The sequence below is a fragment of the Pecten maximus genome, chromosome 15 (assembly GCF_902652985.1).
Source record: "Pecten maximus chromosome 15, xPecMax1.1, whole genome shotgun sequence".
NCBI lineage: Eukaryota > Metazoa > Mollusca > Bivalvia > Pectinida > Pectinidae > Pecten > Pecten maximus.
In genome coordinates, this window is record NC_047029.1 from 3,765,277 (window position 1) to 3,785,788 (window position 20,512).

The following is a 20,512-nucleotide window of genomic DNA, read 5'->3' on the forward strand; positions in this document are numbered from 1 at the left end:
AAGGATTTTTAAGCAAAAAAAAAAAAAATATTTTTTTAACTGTTTCCATTGTTATGTCAAAAATGGATACCACAAATTATGAATTTGTTCCCCTACAAAAAACAGAGGAACACTTCAGGATAACTACACATTAAATGTTTATATTAGGTTAGGAACTCAAGGGTGACCAGGCCAAACCAAGTCTACGAAAACATGATGATAATTCAATATTCAAACAGAGTTAAACTCCCATATTGTACCGGTAAGTAAATTTGTTAGAAGTTGCTGGTGATCAGATTTTAGTATTATTATAACATACATGCTGGTGATCAGATTTTAGTATTATTATAACATACAAATTTATTTAACTGTACACAGTGAGTTGATGCATGGATGGCTCTATATAACAACACTGTCATAGTTTATATCGTTCAACAATTAAATGTGCTAGCATCATAATAGCAAGTTCAAAACGAGATACAGCTGTACGTGTCATTGATCACATGTATAGGCTCAGAATAACAGATTTAAAATACACTGAATCATAGATAAAAATAAAACATGGTTCACTTAACCATCATATCATTCAAATTAATATATATCGGAAAAATTGCCTGTCTTTAATCCCTTTTTTTCAAATTCCAAAACAAATAATACTGCAAAGCGATGTAGGGTGAAATTCTGAAACCTTACAAAGGAATATTCTGCACAATTTCTGTCTGTTCTGTACCTTACATGAAGAACTTTTTCAAACTACTCTACTAGGAAAGCTCATTCAGTTAGTTAAGGCAATGTAACCTCAGGCGAAGATCCCAGGTACTTGTTTCAACACTCACCACCAATGGCGGTTTGTGTTTCTCAGGAAGCTGAGAAATAAATTGTTCTGAGCTGACCTATGTGGTTGTGTCCTTGGACAAAACACTTTACCCTTATTGCGCTGGATGACATGCCACCTCGCAACAGGCTATTTGTTAGTTGTTCAATGATGTCGTCACCAACTATTACATGGAGACCCCGCCTCAAAATGACCCAACCGTTCACGAGGCAATAAACCAAACAAACAAATCTTTAAAGCTATTGTCAGCATCAAAATATCTTTCCTGTGGTCAGTTTGGAAAAATGCAACTAACATGTGACTGCCTTATTATGGTGGATTTGGAAATCCAGAACTGAAGGGTCACAGAATCATGGACTTTATGCAAGTAATGGATGAATACAAAAGTGTGTACATTGTAAACCTACCATTTCTACTGGCATCACAATTTCTTTGCTTATTAAGCTTATTTCTTGTGAATTTTAAAATGTACATATTAGATATCTCACACTGTTTAGCTAATTTAATGCAAACCTGATGTGATGCAATGAGGGCCATGAGGATGTTTATCAATCGATCTAGATAGATCAACATCAAATTTCTATAAATCAAATATTGTATGTTTGGTAAATTGCGGCATATTATTTTCATAACAAAATATTACGCTTTTGTCAATTCAATTTTCACAAAAAATCATCATATGAAATCCTAACTTGTGCTGAATACCCCTTTGATCACACACCACAACAGTTCGTCATCTGAGTGAGGTTTTGCCTCTGTCTTGTAGGAACTTGATACAATGATGCACAAATTATATTTTCATTAATAATAAATGTGATTTGACAACATAATAAAGCATTGTTGATGTCCCTCCTCAGTTCAGAAATCGAGCAAACTATATATTATTAGATTTTTATATTAGTAGAAGCCTTTAATTACGAGACTAAATCAGTGAATTGAATAGAAAAGCGGTTTAATTTGAGAAAAAGAATAACGAAAAAAGAACTTTCAAATTTTACGATGATATTTCAGAATGACAGATGTTAGAGAGCGTGTACACATAAATTAATTTAGTGTTGAACAATATTACCCATACTTTCTGGAGAGGAGGGACACAGTGTATCAACGTTATATCACCTGTCGCTTATGTCAATCAAGGATGTTAATTATTCTAAAATATCAATCTTAAGATCTAGATGAGGAAAGAATTAGATATCAAAATACAAACCGTTATCTTAGGAAGAGTATCAGGCATGCTGCCTGAACATTGTGAACAATCTCTATAAAATATGGCTTTCTCGCCAACAATGAATGAAAACCTGGTTGACAATAAGCGACAATATAATGAAATTGTACGTATCAACACCATTAATACACCAGGCTGGCCAGCATGCTGTGATCCACACTCCATGGTCAACAAGTTCAGGTTATCTCCCCTTCATAATAGGAACAAGTTATTTTCCTTTGTACAGCTAGGTAATGGTTATTTCCACTTTGTAATGAGTATGGGTTATTTCCCCTTTGTAATGAGTATGGGTTATTTCCCCTTTGTAATGAGTATGGGTTATTTCCCCTTTGTAATGAGTATGGGTTATTTCCCCTTTGTAATGAGTATGGGTTATTTCCCCTTTGCAATGAGTACGAGTTATTTCCCCTTTGTAATGAGTATGGGTTATTTCCCCTTTGTAATGAGTATGGGTTATTTCCCCTTTGTAATGAGTATGGGTTATTTCCCCTTTGTAATGAGTAGGGGTAACTTCTCCTTTGTAACGAGTATGGGTTATTTCCCCTTTGTAATGAGTAGGGATAACTTCTCCTTTGAAATGAGTATGGGTTATTTCCCCTTTGTAATGAGTATGGGTAACTTCCACTTTGAAATGAGTATGGGTTATTTCTCATTTGTAATATGTATGAGTTATTTTGTAAAAGGTTTAAGTTATTTTATCCTTTGTTATAGTTATTTCCCCTTAGTAAAAAGAGAAGAGTGAAACATTAAACTTTTAAAATTGTTATAGGTTAAGATGTGGTGAGTACAACTAAATCAGAGATAGTGTTTGGGTATTGTGAGTTGTGAGAGTGGTTAGTTTATAGACAACAGACTTAATGTCTGATAAACTCTTAAGCCTCTACATGTATCTATTTACTAACACACTACATCCATGTCTACTCTATACAGTATCTAATGTACATCTTATTGCTTTTTTATCATAAAACTGTGACACTAAGTTAAAGTTGCTTTTAATACCAAACAGATCAGCCTTAGATACATCTTCATTTCAAAACTACATACCTAATATAATATCTTGATATGTTTAATTTTTGTTCTTGTAAACTATTTCAAAATATAGATAATTTTAATAATAACTGATTAATTAAAGGGTAGTAACATAGACTGTTTGAAAGTAGATATTGCGAGATTCACAAGCAATAGTTGTGGCAGGTTTAACACTAGTATATTTTACAGCAATGAGCCTGTTCCTGGAAACAAAGCTATATATATATATATATGCATGTCAAATGCATTCCTTGGCACATCTGTCATGAATGTTTGGATACTAACATGAACAATTCTTATTAATTACAGAATCAATGTCTATCAGGGAATCAATTAAGCATACATTATAGGTTAGATTCAGCATTATCTTAAGTGCTAAGTATCCCTCAATATATATATCAATCAGAAAAGATGTCACACTTGTATCTACTTCCATAACAGTCTTAACCAAATGACAACTTTGTTAATGCCAGTCAAAACAATACCATCAAGTGGTATTTCATTGTCCTAATAAAATCTGTATTCTACTTCGTGTAAATGTTGGCCACCTGGACCTGATATAGGATAAATATGTTTCGCTCCGATTTCCTGAGATTCATACTTTCATACTGTGAACAAACATTACATTGTCAAGGTTAAATATGCACTAGTACATAACAAACAACTTTAACAATACCATACTGTAAAAGGTGTATAGACACAACTCTAATACAACAGAATCTGGCCTCACAATTAGTCCAAAACGTACTAATCAGTAAACAAACATCTGACATGTATCTAGGCATATAAGACATCTTAGCTTTGTGTTAGTAAGGGTTATTCTAAAACAAACGTTAACTAATCCTTGCTCACCTCTAAACCTACACAGATCTAGAGTTAGCTAAAACATAGAGTTAGCCTAAACCTACACAGAATTAGACTAAACCTACACAGAGTTAGCCTAAACCTACACAGAGTTAGTCTAAACCTACACAGAGTTAGCCTAAACCTACACAGAGTTAGTCTAAACCTACACAGAATTAGACTAAACCTACAGAGTTAGCCTAAACCTACACAGAGTTAGACTAAACCTACACAGAGTTAGCCTAAACCTACACAGAGTTAGCCTAAACCTACACAGAATTAGACTAAACCTACACAGAGTTAGCCTAAACCTACACAGAGTTAGACTAAACCTACACAGAATTAGACTAAACCTACACAGAGTTAGACTAAACCTACACAGAGTTAGACTAAACCTACACAGAATTAGACTAAACCTATACAGAGTTAGACTAAACCTACACAGAGTTAGCCTAAACCTACACAGAGTTAGCCTAAACCTACACAGAGTTAGACTAAACCTACACAGAGTTAGCCTAAACCTACACAGAGTTAGACTAAACCTACACAGAGTTAGCCTAAACCTACACAGAGTTAGCCTAAACCTACAGAGTTAGACTAAACCTACACAGAGTTAGCCTAAACCTACACAGAGTTAGCCTTAACCTACACAGAGTTAGCCTAAACCTACAGAGTTAGACTAAACCTACACAGAGTTAGCCTAAACCTACAGTTAGACTAAACCTACACAGAGTTAGACTAAACCTACACAGAGTTAGACAAAACCTACAAATGTGTTAAGAAATACACCTGTGTTAGTCTATACCTACACCTGTGACAGTCTATACCTACACCTGTGTTAGTCTATACCAACACCTGTGTTAGTCTATACCTACATCTGTGGTAGTCTATACGTATACCTACACCTGTGACAGTCTATACCTACACCTGTGACAGTCTATACCTACACCTGTGTTAGTCTATACCTACACCTGTGATAGTCTATACCTACACCTGTGTTAGTCTATACCTACACCTGTGGTAGTCTATACCTACACCTGTGTTAGTCTATACCTACACCTGTGTTAGTCTATACCTACATCTGTGATAGTCTATACCTACATCTGTGATAGTCTATACCTACACCTGTGGTAGTCTATACCTACACCTGTGTTAGTCTATACCTACACCTGTGGTAGTCTATACGTATACCTACACCTGTGACAGTCTATACCTACACCTGTGACAGTCTATACCTACACCTGTGACAGTCTATACCTACACCTGTGGTAGTCTATACCTACACCTGTGGTAGTCTATACCTACATCTGTGATAGTCTATACCTACATCTGTGGTAGTCTATACGTATACCTACACCTGTGGTAGTCTATACCTACACCTGTGATAGTCTATACCTACACCTGTGGTAGTCTATACCTACACCTGTGTCAGTCTATACCTACACCTGTGTTAGTCTATACCTACACCTGTGATAGTCTATACCTACACCTGTGGTAGTCTATACCTACACCTGTGATAGTCTATACCTACACCTGCGTTAGTCTATACCTACACCTGTGTTAGTCTATACCTACACCTGTGTTAGTCTATACCTACACCTGTGATAGTCTATACCTACACCTGTGTTAGTCTATACCTACACCTGTGTTAGTCTATACCTACACCTGTGTTAGTCTATACCTACACCTGTGATAGTCTATACCTTAGTATTAGCCCAACTCAGTTAGCCTATAAATTGTATATAATTATATGTGTGTATAAAGCCCATACCTACACTGTGTCTTTTTATATATAAAAACATTCACAAGTATATCAGCCTATATATACCTACATAATATATATATATATGTTAGACAATATGTATATACACCTGTGTTAAACAATACCTGCAACTTTGCTTGCCTTAATATATTTACATATTAATATGAACCTATATATATCAGCCTAAATTAACATAAACATATGCCTATGCACGTGATAGCCTATTCCACATGCATGTTAGCCTATTCCTCCACCCATTTTATACTACACCTCCACCAATATTAGTATGCCCCTCCACCTGCAGGATAGCCAATCTCTCCTCACCCTATTTTAGGTGGCTACTCAATAATCTATTTAACACCTTCTTAAGGGGGTTCATTCCTAGGTCCCTTCTCTCCTCAATGTGTACAAGGGGAAACATTTGATTCGTTTTTTCATATCTTATTAACTTTTAAATAGCACAGTACCAAAAAAATTAAATAGTACAGGTCACAAAAATCATATCATATAGAAAATAATAAAATAAATAAGACAAACTTTAAAAATTAAAAAAAAAAACACCTTAAAAAAACCTTCCAAAATTTAAATTCTAAAATATATTACAGTGTATTATTGTGTGAGCATCAACTGATTTCTGTCATAAGATAGGGTTGGAGTTTATCTTTCACATTACAGGGCAGTATAGTGGACCAAACTATATTCCGATGGGTGGACAGATGACCATGTATACAGGACAGATGCAAGTTATGCTATTTACTCCTATCATTTTTAATGATATTCATAAATTGATTTATGAACATGGATGAATGGGGTGTATTATATATACAGTATTACAAAGAACAGTGCATCATTTAACTTCTACAGGACACACAAGGTCATTCTTGGATAGAGTTTGATCCAGAGAGCAGCACAAAGAGAAGAGAGTGGCTAAAATCCCCGGGATGGGGCAGCTGGGTGAGAAAGGGGTTAGGCTGTGAAACACCACACCCAATAAGCAAGGTTACAAGCTACAATTCAACACTACCTGTCGCATATATTTCCATCGCCCTTTTCCACTGTCACACCGCACAAATTTTACTTGATTGTACGCGGCCTCCATACAGATGTTTTCGTCAGTCATTATCTGCTGCTTGCCCGTGTAGGCAAACACCTGGTGTAATACATGCAGATTTAGCATTATGGACACATGGGAGTGGTAGACATGCCCACAGCTAGGTGGACAAGCCTTACGCCACAGCATGCCAGCCTCACAGCTCTGGAAACAATCTTATTAATACCAGCAGCCATGACACAGACGCCTATGTCCACAGACACCAGATACACAGGACACAGGGAGGTAAACTTCAGGATAATCTTAATCGTTACAGGTTAATCTGTTGTATCATTAATTAATAATGATTAAAATATGCCACCCAAAGCATGGTACAGAGAAAATGTATGAATAAACAGGACAAAAGGTCCATAAACTTTCCATGCAATTAACTGGAAATAGAAATCATAAATCAACATTGGGACATGTTATTTTATCCTGAGAAGTTGACCAGCTGTGTAATGCAGTTCCAGTGCGTGTGGTCAGTTGGCATGGCTGGTCAGTTCTGTAGATGTCAGATCAAGGACAGCCAGTTACCTGTCCGTTATAATCCCACTGCTGGTTGCCACCCAGACCATGACACTGAAACAATTTTACCGGCCCACCGATGGACGACACATCCAAACACAAGTCATCAGTTTGTAAAGCTTTCTTTTTGGTGTAAGAAAATATCTGAAAGTGTGCAGTCATGGTTAATCAAATTAACGATTTAATGATTATTCTTATTTCCAGACATCCCTTTATCAGAAGATCAACATAAGTAATTCATAACAATCATTAATATCAATATATATTGCAAGTTTATATTTTGAAATTAAAACATGACATTGTAAAAATGTTGCAGCAAATATTCAAAGAAACTATTCCAAGACTGATTTATGTTACCCCACACCCATATGCATGACTTTCTAAAACACAAGACAAGAAGTTAATCTGAAAGTCTTGAAGGAGTCTTGAACACCAATTCTCAAAATCCACCTAGATTGCATATTCTTTACTTGTGAATTGAACCAAAGCCTTTTAAATTGTTTTATCATAGTTTTTACCCATTCTTTCAATTGATTCCTCTACCCTACCTGTTTGTCTCCCTTGAAATATTGTCTATTTTTATTGATGGCATCTCCTAAAGTATTGTCCAACTACCTCCCCTGTTTTTATTGACGGCATCTCCTAAAATATTGGCAAAATATTCCCTTGCCCCAGCTACCTAAATGCATTCCATAAAATATATGATTAATTCCCATCTTACATAGTTAACTCCTCTATAATATCCAAATACTTCCCCTGCCTTGCCTAGCTGCCTGTCGTTATTTATGTGATAAATTCATCATTCATTCTTGCCTAGTTACCTCCCCTATAATATCTGATTACCTCCCCTGCCTAACCTAGTTACCTCCCCTATAATATCTGATTATCTCCCCTACCTTACCTGGATACCTCCCCTATAATATCTGAATACCTCCCCTGTCTTACATAGTTACCTCCCCTGCCTTACATAGTTACCTCCCCTATAATATCCGATTACTTCCCCATCTTACCTGGTTGCCGCCCATGCCATGACAGTTGACAAGGCCAACTTTCTCCCCGCTCTTCCTTCCCATACTGTCCACACAGTGACCTGTCTCTTTGTTACGAATCTGTTAACATAAAACAGGTATGACGAATCTGTTAACATGAAACAGGTATGACGAATGTGTTACCATATAACAGGTATGACGAATGTGTTAACATAAAACAGGTATGATGAATGTGTTACCATATAACAGGTATGACAAATCTGTTAACATAAAACAGGTATGACGAATCTGTTATAACAGGTAACCGGTATGACAAATCTGTTAACATGAAACAGGTATGACAAATCTGTTAACATGAAACAGGTATGACAAAGTGTTGTAATGAAAAAAGAATATTTCTTATTGCGTATAATATAACATTTTACTTTAAAGGAATCAACAAAACCTACATACCTATATGTATGCATTCTGGTGTATTTTTTTTCTCTGCATAAATTGGGATTAAAATATTTATTAAAACTTTATTAAAACTTCTATGTTTGACTGTAGATGTTCAGATTTAAAGAGAACCCTCTCCTAACAAAGGCTTAAATATAGATAGGTGCACTGTATATAGAGTATATAGTAATAACGATAGTGAGTTCCAGTATAGGTACTGGATCCTAACAAACAGATGTTCGCTGGATACGTATTACTAGAAATAGTAAATTGGTAGTGTAGTAATAACTACAGTACAGACAAGTAAATTGATGAGGCAATTCACCCCTTAATGAAGATGCAAGTAGATTACAAACGATCACATACAAACATTTAACATGAAACAGTTACATAACTTTAGTAGATAATCAACAAACAATATCTTTCTGTTTATGTTAATGATCTGTTCGGTCCATAATTCATTCGCTGGAAGCCTATTCTAATTAATCAGAAAAAGAAAATATCTTTGGTGACATATATATAAATAGATACACAAATGTCTTCATACTGAATGACTTTTGGTCTCCAGTACAAAAGTCACCGATTACCCCCCTACCATTCTAACACCAGACACGTTTGTAAATGCCAGTAATTCTCACCTCTCCCAAGGCGAAGTAGTCCACTGGCATCTGAGATTCTGGATACACGTTTTCTAAGTACCAGCGGAAACTTTTACAATTCATTTTCTTCCTCATGTCTTTTCTAGCTGTCACGTCCCCGTAACTGGTACTTTTCACCGCTGCAGTAAATAAGACATTTCAGAACTTTAATAAATTGTTAAACATGCAGTACCATCCTCTGATGACAAATCACTTTCGAAAGAGAAAGCGTATGAGGAAATAGCACTTGGGGCATTTTTTGAGTGAGTCTGAACACTGAAAATAGAGCAAAGTTAATCCAGATATAGGATGTACAGCATCTTTGCTTAAAAAAAAGATCCACAGGTCAGGAGTAAAAAGATGAATTCATTCCACAGCTTCCTGAGGCAAAGTTAAATGGGAACATCCAATAAACTTCCTTAATATAGACCAAAATCATTATTTTCTACCTCAAAATTCTGTGATTAATGAATCTTAAATTCAAAAGAAATCAAAAGTGAAGATTCATACCCTTAACCATCTGTTTGTCTGGTTAGAAGGAGACAGCAAATGTAGAAGAGAAAGATTGATACCTGGATTTATTTTATAGAAGAATTCCTTGTATTCATCCATCCACACCTCCACAATACGTTGTGTGTTGTGGTTGATGATGCGTGCCACGCCCCCAGGCCAGGAGTATGGTGAGGTCTTCCTGAACACGTGTCCGACTCTGGAGCAGGTCACAATAAACACCTGTCCGCCGCACATCCATACCTACAAAACAGGGAGATTGATACACATCCATACGTACAAAACAGGGAGATTGATACACATCCATACGTACAAAACAGGGAGATTGATACACATCCATACCTACAAAACAGGGAGATTGATACACATCCATACGTACAAAACAGGGAGATTGATACACATCCATACGTACAAAACAGGGAGATTGATACACATCCATACCTACAAAACAGGGAGATTGATACACATCCATACGTACAAAACAGGGAGATGTATACACATCCATACGTACAAAACAGGGAGATGGATACACATCCATACGTACAAAACAGGGAGATTGATACACATCCATACCTACAAAACAGGGAGATGGATACACATCCATACCTACAAAACAAGGAGATTGATACACATCCATACGTACAAAATAGGGAGATTGATACACATCCATACCTACAAAACAGGGAGATTGATACACATCCATACGTACAAAACAGGGAGATTGATACACATCCATACCTACAAAACAGGGAGATGTATACACATCCATACCTACAAAATAAGGGAGACGGACACACATCCATACCTACAAAACAGGGAGATGTATACACATCCATACCTACAAAACAGGGAGATTGATACACATCCATACGTACAAAACAGGGAGATTGATACACATCCATACGTACAAAACAGGGAGATGTATACACATCCATACGTACAAGTCCCTAACACTCCCCTACCCCATATATACAATACTTACTCAGTGAAGGGCATCTCTAAGTCCCTAACACTCCCCTACCCCATATATACAATACTTACTCAGTGAAGGACATCTCTAAGTCCCTAACACTCCCCTACCCCCTATATACAATACTTACTCAGTGAAAAACATCTCCAAGTCCCTAACACTCCCCTACCCCATATATACAATACTTACTCAGTGAAGGACATCTCCAAGTCCCTAACACTCCCCTACCCCATATATACAATACTTACTCAGTGAAGGACATCTCTAAGTCACTAACACTCCCCTACCCCATATATACCATACTTACTCAGTGAAGGACATCTCCAAGTCCCTAACACTCCCCTACCCCATATATACAATACTTACTCAGTGAAAAACATCTCCAAGTCCCTAACACTCCCCTACCCCATACAATACTCACTCTGAAAGGCATCTCTAAGTCCCTAACACTCCCCTACCCCATACAATACTCACTCTGAAGGACATCTCTAAGTCCCTAACACTCCCCTACCCCATATATACAATACTTACTCAGTGAAGGACATCTCTAAGTCCCTAACACTCCCCTACCCCATATATACAATACTTACTCAGTGAAGGACATCTCTAAGTCCCTAACACTCCCCTACCCCATATATACAATACTTACTCAGTGAAGGACATCTCCAAGTCCCTAACACTCCCCTACCCCATATATACAATACTTACTCAGTGAAAAACATCTCCAAGTCCCTAACACTCCCCTACACCATATATACAATACTTACTCAGTGAAGGACATCTCCAAGTCCCTAACACTCCCCTACACCATATATACAATACTTACTCAGTGAAAAACATCTCCAAGTCCCTAACACTCCCCTACACCATATATACAATACTTACTCAGTGAAGGACATCTCCAAGTCCCTAACACTCCCCTACCCCATATATACAATACTTACTCAGTGAAGGACATCTCTAAGTCCCTAACACTCCCCTACCCCATATATACAATACTTACTCAGTGAAGGACATCTCTAAGTCCCTAACACTCCCCTACCCCATATATACAATACTTACTCAGTGAAGGACATCTCTAAGTCCCTAACACTCCCCTACCCCATATATACAATACTTACTCAGTGAAGGACATCAGTCCCTAACACTCCCCTACCCCATATATACAATACTTACTCAGTAAAGGATATCTCTAAGTCCCTAACACTCCCCTACCCCATACATCTCTAAGTCCCTAACACTCCCCTACCCCATATATACAATACTTACTCAGTGAAGGACATCTCTAAGTCCCTAACACTCCCCTACCCCCTATATACAATACTTACTCAGTGAAAAAACATCTCCAAGTCCCTAACACTCCCCTACCCCATATATACAATACTTACTCAGTGAAGGACATCTCCAAGTCCCTAACACTCCCCTACCCCATATATACAATACTTACTCAGTGAAGGACATCTCTAAGTCACTAACACTCCCCTACCCCATATATACCATACTTACTCAGTGAAGGACATCTCCAAGTCCCTAACACTCCCCTACCCCATATATACAATACTTACTCAGTGAAAAACATCTCCAAGTCCCTAACACTCCCCTACCCCATACAATACTCACTCTGAAGGACATCTCTAAGTCCCTAACACTCCCCTACCCCATACAATACTCACTCTGAAGGGCATCTCTAAGTCCCTAACACTCCCCTACCCCATATATACAATACTTACTCTGAAGGACATCTCTAAGTCCCTAACACTCCCCTACCCCATACAATACTCACTCTGAAGGGCATCTCTAAGTCCCTAACACTCCCCTACCCCATACAATACTCACTCTGAAGGACATCTCTAAGTCCCTAACACTCCCCTACCCCATATATACAATACTTACTCAGTGAAGGACATCTCTAAGTCCCTAACACTCCCCTACCCCATATATACAATACTTACTCAGTGAAGGACATCTCCAAGTCCCTAACACTCCCCTACACCATATATACAATACTTACTCAGTGAAAAACATCTCCAAGTCCCTAACACTCCCCTACACCATATATACAATACTTACTCAGTGAAGGACATCTCCAAGTCCCTAACACTCCCCTACCCCATATATACAATACTTACTCAGTGAAGGACATCTCTAAGTCCCTAACACTCCCCTACCCCATATATACAATACTTACTCAGTGAAGGACATCTCTAAGTCCCTAACACTCCCCTACCCCATATATACAATACTTACTCAGTGAAGGACATCTCTAAGTCCCTAACACTCCCCTACCCCATATATACAATACTTACTCAGTGAAGGACATCAGTCCCTAACACTCCCCTACCCCATATATACAATACTTACTCAGTAAAGGATATCTCTAAGTCCCTAACACTCCCCTACCCCATACATCTCTAAGTCCCTAACACTCCCCTACCCCATATATACAATACTTACTCAGTGAAGGACATCTCTAAGTCCCTAACACTCCCCTACCCCCTATATACAATACTTACTCAGTGAAAAACATCTCCAAGTCCCTAACACTCCCCTACCCCATATATACAATACTTACTCAGTGAAGGACATCTCCAAGTCCCTAACACTCCCCTACCCCATATATACAATACTTACTCAGTGAAGGACATCTCTAAGTCACTAACACTCCCCTACCCCATATATACCATACTTACTCAGTGAAGGACATCTCCAAGTCCCTAACACTCCCCTACCCCATATATACAATACTTACTCAGTGAAAAACATCTCCAAGTCCCTAACACTCCCCTACCCCATACAATACTCACTCTGAAGGACATCTCTAAGTCCCTAACACTCCCCTACCCCATACAATACTCACTCTGAAGGGCATCTCTAAGTCCCTAACACTCCCCTACCCCATATATACAATACTTACTCTGAAGGACATCTCTAAGTCCCTAACACTCCCCTACCCCATACAATACTCACTCTGAAGGGCATCTCTAAGTCCCTAACACTCCCCTACCCCATACAATACTCACTCTGAAGGACATCTCTAAGTCCCTAACACTCCCCTACCCCATATATACAATACTTACTCAGTGAAGGACATCTCTAAGTCCCTAACACTCCCCTACCCCATATATACAATACTTACTCAGTGAAGGACATCTCTAAGTCCCTAACACTCCCCTACCCCATATATACAATACTTACTCAGTGAAGGACATCTCCAAGTCCCTAACACTCCCCTACCCCATATATACAATACTTACTCAGTGAAAAACATCTCCAAGTCCCTAACACTCCCCTACACCATATATACAATACTTACTCAGTGAAGGACATCTCCAAGTCCCTAACACTCCCCTACACCATATATACAATACTTACTCAGTGAAAACATCTCCAAGTCCCTAACACTCCCCTACACCATATATACAATACTTACTCAGTGAAGGACATCTCCAAGTCCCTAACACTCCCCTACCCCATATATACAATACTTACTCAGTGAAGGACATCTCTAAGTCCCTAACACTCCCCTACCCCATATATACAATACTTACTCAGTGAAGGACATCTCTAAGTCCCTAACACTCCCCTACCCCATATATACAATACTTACTCAGTGAAGGACATCTCTAAGTCCCTAACACTCCCCTACCCCATATATACAATACTTACTCAGTGAAGGACATCAGTCCCTAACACTCCCCTACCCCATATATACAATACTTACTCAGTAAAGGATATCTCTAAGTCCCTAACACTCCCCTACCCCATACATCTCTAAGTCCCTAACACTCCCCTACCCCATACATACAATACTTACTCAGTGAAAAACATCTCTAAGTCCCTAACACTCCCCTACCCCATACATACAATAATTACTCAGTGAAGGGCATCTCTAAGTCCCTAACACTCCCCTACCCCATGTATACAATACTTACTCAGTGAAGGACATCTCTAAGTCCCTAACACTCCCCTACCCCATATATACAATACTTACTCAGTGAAGGACATGTCTAAGTCCCTAACACTCCCCTACCCCATATATACAATACTTACTCAGTGAAGGGCATCTCTAAGTCCCTAACACTCCCCTACCCCATACATCTCTAAGTCCCTAACACTCCCCTACCCCATATATACAATACTTACTCAGTGAAGGGCATCTCTAAGTCCCTAACACTCCCCTACCCCATACATCTCTAAGTCGCTAACACTCCCCTACCCCATATATACAATACTTACTCAGTGAAGGACATCTCTAAGTCCCTAACACTCCCCTACCCCATATATACAATACTTACTCAGTGAAGGACATCTCTAAGTCCCTAACACTCCCCTACCCCATATATACAATACTTACTCAGTGAAGGACATCTCTAAGTCCCTAACACTCCCCTACCCCATACAATACTCACTCTGAAGGACATCTCTAAGTCCCTAACACTCCCCTACCCCATACAATACTCACTCTGAAGGACATCTCTAAGTCCCTAACACTCCCCTACCCCATACAATACTTACTCAGTGAAGGACATCTCTAAGTCCCTAACACTCCCCTACCCCATACAATACTCACTCTGAAGGACATCTCCAAGTTTTCACCGCCCCATATATCCATGCCTTCATCGTAGGAGCCAACCTCATAGAAGTAGCTTCTATCAATGGCAAATAGCCCACCTGCCATTGTAGGAGTTCTGTGAATACAAATATCAGTTTTACTAAATACATTGTAAGAGTTCATTTAATATAAACATCATACTAAATATCTGTCACCAAAGTCAAAACAGCTGAAGTTGGCTTTGTCTTTAGTATGTGTAGTGATCATTGGAGAAGTTGTAAGTTTACCCCCATAGATCTTCTACATCATATGACTGAAATCTTTACTCAAATATCCAGCATTTAAATTCATATTTAGTGCTTTACCCAGGCATTGTCTACTGCAAGCAACTGGAACTCACAAAAAAAAAAAATATGTAGCAAAATATAGATGAAGATTTCTGAGAAGTTTTTTTTATAAGTCAGGATCAATAGAATCTATCATGGGTTTGTTCCGTGGACAGGGATATATCAACCCGAGTGTAAGAGTTTGGCCAGTCAGCACGAGGCTTGTGTCACATAGCGCGTGCGGCTGTCTTTACCCCCCCTCCCCCCGATCGATTTATCTTTTCCCTAGCAACCGTCATATAACCCTGTGAAGTATGGGAGAAAAATCAATATCTATAGCTAGTGTGTCTACAGTTTCCATAATTTGTCGGGTAACTGTGCGATCTCCATTTCTGAGAAGTTATTTTATAAGTCAGGATAAATGAATCCATATCTAGTGTGTCTACAGTTTCCATACTTTGTCGAGTTACTGCGACCTACATTTCTGAGAAGTTATTTTATAAGTCAGGATAAATGAATCAATATCTAGTGTGTCTACAGTTTCCATACTTTGTGGGGTTACTGCGATCTCCATTTCTGAGAAGTTATTTTATAAGTCAGGATAAATAAATCAATATCTAGTGTGTCTACAGTTTCCATACTTTGTCGGGTTACTGCGACCTACATTTCTGAGAAGTTATTTTATAAGTCAGGATAAATGAATCAATATCTAGTGTGTCTACAGTTTCCATACTTTGTGGGGTTACTACGACCTACATTTCTGAGAAGTTATTTTATAAGTCAGGATAAATGAATCAATATCTAGTGTGTCTACAGTTTCCATACTTTGTGGGGTTACTACGACCTACATTTCTGAGAAGTTATTTTATAAGTCAGGATAAATGAATCAATATCTAGTGTGTCTACATTTCCATACTTTGTGGGGTTACTGCGATCTCCATTTCGTCGGTCCAGCTCCCTCTGCGGTACAGGATACCACCTAAAGTTGAGTTTCCAGTTAAAACCACCCCAGGTCATATCAGATCCAGTAATATATTCAAACGTGTCATCACTGATGACGTCAATGATTGGGCAAACCACAGAGGTCCTACAACAGAACATAACATAGAAGAGTCAACACTTGTTGTTTAAGATAATATATACAAACAACAAAACACAACAAAGTCAACACTCATGTTTTAGAATCTATTCACATACCAAATAAGAGTTGTTTTGATCAAAATCACTGGTTATAGCTTAATCTTGATTAGGCCAAATAAAATTAATTTCTTGTTTCTCAGGCCCGCCCGCATCCAATATGAACCCCCCGCACCACTCACTTTTTATTGAAATCAAAAAATAAAAACGTCCGCGCCGAAAAATAAATTCCGGAAAAAAATCCGACCTTGGTTGCCGCAATATCCGGAACTTGCCCGATCCGTGTTTTAGAATCTCCCAAATCAGATCATTGAAACGTTTGTTTATCTTTTAGAAGCTTGATTTTTCGATTGCACATGGTAGCAATGATTTCCATTCAAATATCTTTTTCTGGCAGTGTTATTTTACCCTGGACAATCATATCGAATTATAGCGACACTTGTTCGTTTGGCGAACTTTACAAGGGTCTGCGCGATGGATCGCTTGGTCCCGACGACTGGTCGTTTCCGCCAAAATTCACGGATCATGATGTGTCGGCCGCGATCGGCAAACGGAAAGCTGATGTTTTTGATAAAGTAATGATTGATGTCTTTGAAGGTAAACGAAGCAACAAAACTGTTTGGACATTATGTAAGAACCAAATCTTAAAACATAGGGAGTTCCTGATCACTTGTGTACATCTGGTGAACATTGAACATAAAATTGTATTTCAATTGTTTTTCAATTTAAATTGCAAGTTTAATACCAGAAAATAAAGACAATAGTTTAAAATTAAGATTTCTTTATTCATTTTATGCATTTAACAATTGACACAATTTCAAATCACATGATTTATGTATATGTATCATTATGTGACTGAGAGAAAAAAATAAAAAAAAGTCCCTCCCTCATCACATTTTTAGGTAGTAAAAAAAAAAAAAAAAAAGCCTCCCTCCCTCATCCTTTTTTGGAAAAATGTGCCTGAGAAACAAGACATTAATTTTGTTTGGCCTTAGTGAAAATCTCATTTCTCCTTTACTTCAAAACCTGAGTGTGTGTATTTCTTAAAATGGGCAGCTTGTAGTAAGAGACTGATGACTGTTATAGTTTCCTGAAATTCTGTCAAGTTAGTTTTACCAGAAATTTTATCAGGACTTTAAAATAAAACTGTGATTAGCATTATCACCTTTTGAACAACTGGGCCCAGATTGTAATATAATTTTATAATAGTGTATACCTGTCCTTGTGGATCTCGGCTAATAATGGTTCCAGCCAGCCCTCCGTACACTCACAGTGAGCATCCAGGAATGTGATTACATCTCCCTTAGCCGCTGCTGCTCCTACAAACATCACCAAAATCCTTGACCAACATTCATCACCAATTATAGAATTATAAAAGATTATAACATTTTCTTAAAATTAATCATGATTTGATATGTGCCTCTTGGTTGTTAAATGCAGTCAATGGTGGGCAATATATTTAAACCTGCATTATAGATAGCAGCAGCACTTTGTAAAATAATTTGATGATACCAGTAGTCAGAACAGCACCTACATTTTAGTTCTTGTGCTCTGAGTATCTAGTTCTTGTGCTCTGAGTATCTAGTTCTTGTGCTCTGAGTATCATCAGGTCAAAATTTTGGGATCAAGAAATGATATCATCATGTATCTGTAGTTTTCTGATTAAGTAACACGTAAGACATTGTTGTCTAAAGAGCTTTTTTTCCAGGAGTTGTTACACTAAAAAGAATCAACTGCATTGATTAAACTTCAGAGCCCAGATGATTGAAAGCATACTCTTTATATATAAATCAATGTTTTACAGTCAGTAATTACCTGTCAGTCTAGCCCGGATCAGTCCGTTTCGTGACTCTGACCTCATCACCTTCGTAAGGACAGGCAAAGTTGCTATATATTTTTCAAGTTTTCTGCCAAGTTCCTCTGCAATGTCAACATTCATATGTTAGTCAGCAGTACTGACAATGACCAAACAAATCATTTATATACAAGCCGACTAAGAGCATGTGTTATAACTGAAGTATCAATTATATTACAAGGATGTGTGACCTTGAACTCAGTATTACATAATAAATGTACAGGTACAAACTGTGTGGTTTTACATGCAATCAAGAACCACTCTCCTTCTAACCAATGACCTTCACACTACCTCAACAACAGTAAGATCTTATAACTAATGACCTTCACACTACCTCAGTAACAGTAAGATCTTTTAACTAATGACCTTCACACACTGCCTCAATAACAGTAAGATCTTATAACTAATGACCTTCACACTACCTCAGTAACAGTAAGATCTTATAACTAATGACCTTCACACTACCTCAACAACAGTAAGATCTTATAACTAATGACCTTCACACTACCTCAACAACAGTAAGATCTTATAACTATTGACCTTCACACACTGCCTCAATAACAGTAATATCTTATAACTAATTACCTTCACACTACCTCAATAACAGTAAGATCTTATAACTAATGACCTTCACACTACCTCAACAACAGTAAGATCTTATAACTAATGACCTTCACACTACCAACCTTCACACTACCTCAATAACAGTAAGATATTTTAACTAATTACCTTCACACTACCTCAATAACAGTAATATCTTATAACTAATGACCTTCACACTACCTCAATAACAGTAAGATCTTATAACTAATGACCTTCACACTACCAACCTTCACACTACCTCAATAACAGTAAGATCTTTTAACTAATTACCTTCACACTACCTCAATAACAGTAAGATCTTATAACTAATGACCTTCACACTACCTCAACAACAGTAATATCTTATAACTAATGACCTTCACACTACCTCAACAACAGTAATATCTTTAACTAATGGCCTTCACACTACCTCAATAACAGTAATATCTTATAACTAATTACCTTCACACTACCTCAATAACAGTAAGATCTTATATAACTAATGACCTTCACACTACCTCAACAACAGTAATATCTTATAACTAATGACCTTCACCTACACTACCTCAATAACAGTAATATCTTATAACTAATGACCTTCACACTACCTCAATAACAGTAAGATCTTATAACTAATGACCTTCACACTACCTCAATAACAGTAATATCTTATAACTAATGACCTTCACACTACCAACCTTCACACTACCTCAACAACAGTAAGATCTTATAACTAATGACCTTCACACTACCTCAATAACAGTAAGATCTTATAACTAATGACCTTCACACTACCAACCTTCACACTACCTCAACAACAGTAAGATCTTATAACTAATGACCTTCACACTACCTCAACAACAGTAATATCTTATAACTAATGACCTTCACCTACACTACCTCAATAACAGTAATATCTTATAACTAATGACCTTCACACTACCTCAATAACAGTAAGATATTTTAACTAATGACCTTCACACTACCTCAACAACAGTAAGATCTTTACCCAACAGTGAGACCTAATGAAAATATTCATTCACTTTAAAGTATTTCAAAGACCCATATATGTAATTACATATACTAACTCACTACAGATTTACTTTAATTTGTGAAAAACCTTAAAATGAAGGTTGATACAGCCTCTAATTTATAAATGTATTACTCTGCACAGTATCTGTGGGTGATGCATATATATAGTGAAACCTGTCTAATCCGACACCA

The 20,512-nt window shown here is 37.6% G+C and overlaps 1 protein-coding gene across 13 annotated transcripts in view; it reads right to left on the reverse strand.

Moving 5' to 3' along the window:
* Positions 1-20,512, reverse strand: part of LOC117343504 (polypeptide N-acetylgalactosaminyltransferase 13-like) — a 43,981-nt gene that overhangs the window by 12,846 nt on the left and 10,623 nt on the right. For 12 of the 13 annotated variants that reach the window (XR_004536024.1, XR_004536022.1, XR_004536023.1 and 9 more), the window contains exons 5-12: positions 18,667-18,771; positions 18,068-18,170; positions 16,631-16,801; positions 15,407-15,524; positions 9,929-10,109; positions 9,357-9,496; positions 8,302-8,400; positions 7,301-7,435 (exon numbers count right to left, since the gene is read on the reverse strand). Coding sequence is in view for 2 of the 13 variants with exons in the window: in XM_033905877.1 (XP_033761768.1) it covers positions 7,301-7,435; positions 8,302-8,400; positions 9,357-9,496; positions 9,929-10,109; positions 15,407-15,524; positions 16,631-16,801; positions 18,068-18,170; positions 18,667-18,771 (1,052 nt within the window). In the remaining 11 variants the exon portion in view is untranslated. Of the gene's footprint in view, positions 1-6,697; positions 6,824-7,300; positions 7,436-8,301; positions 8,401-9,356; positions 9,497-9,928; positions 10,110-15,406; positions 15,525-16,630; positions 16,802-18,067; positions 18,171-18,666; positions 18,772-20,512 lie in introns of all 13 variants that reach the window. The other variant, XM_033905878.1, reaches the window with a different exon arrangement.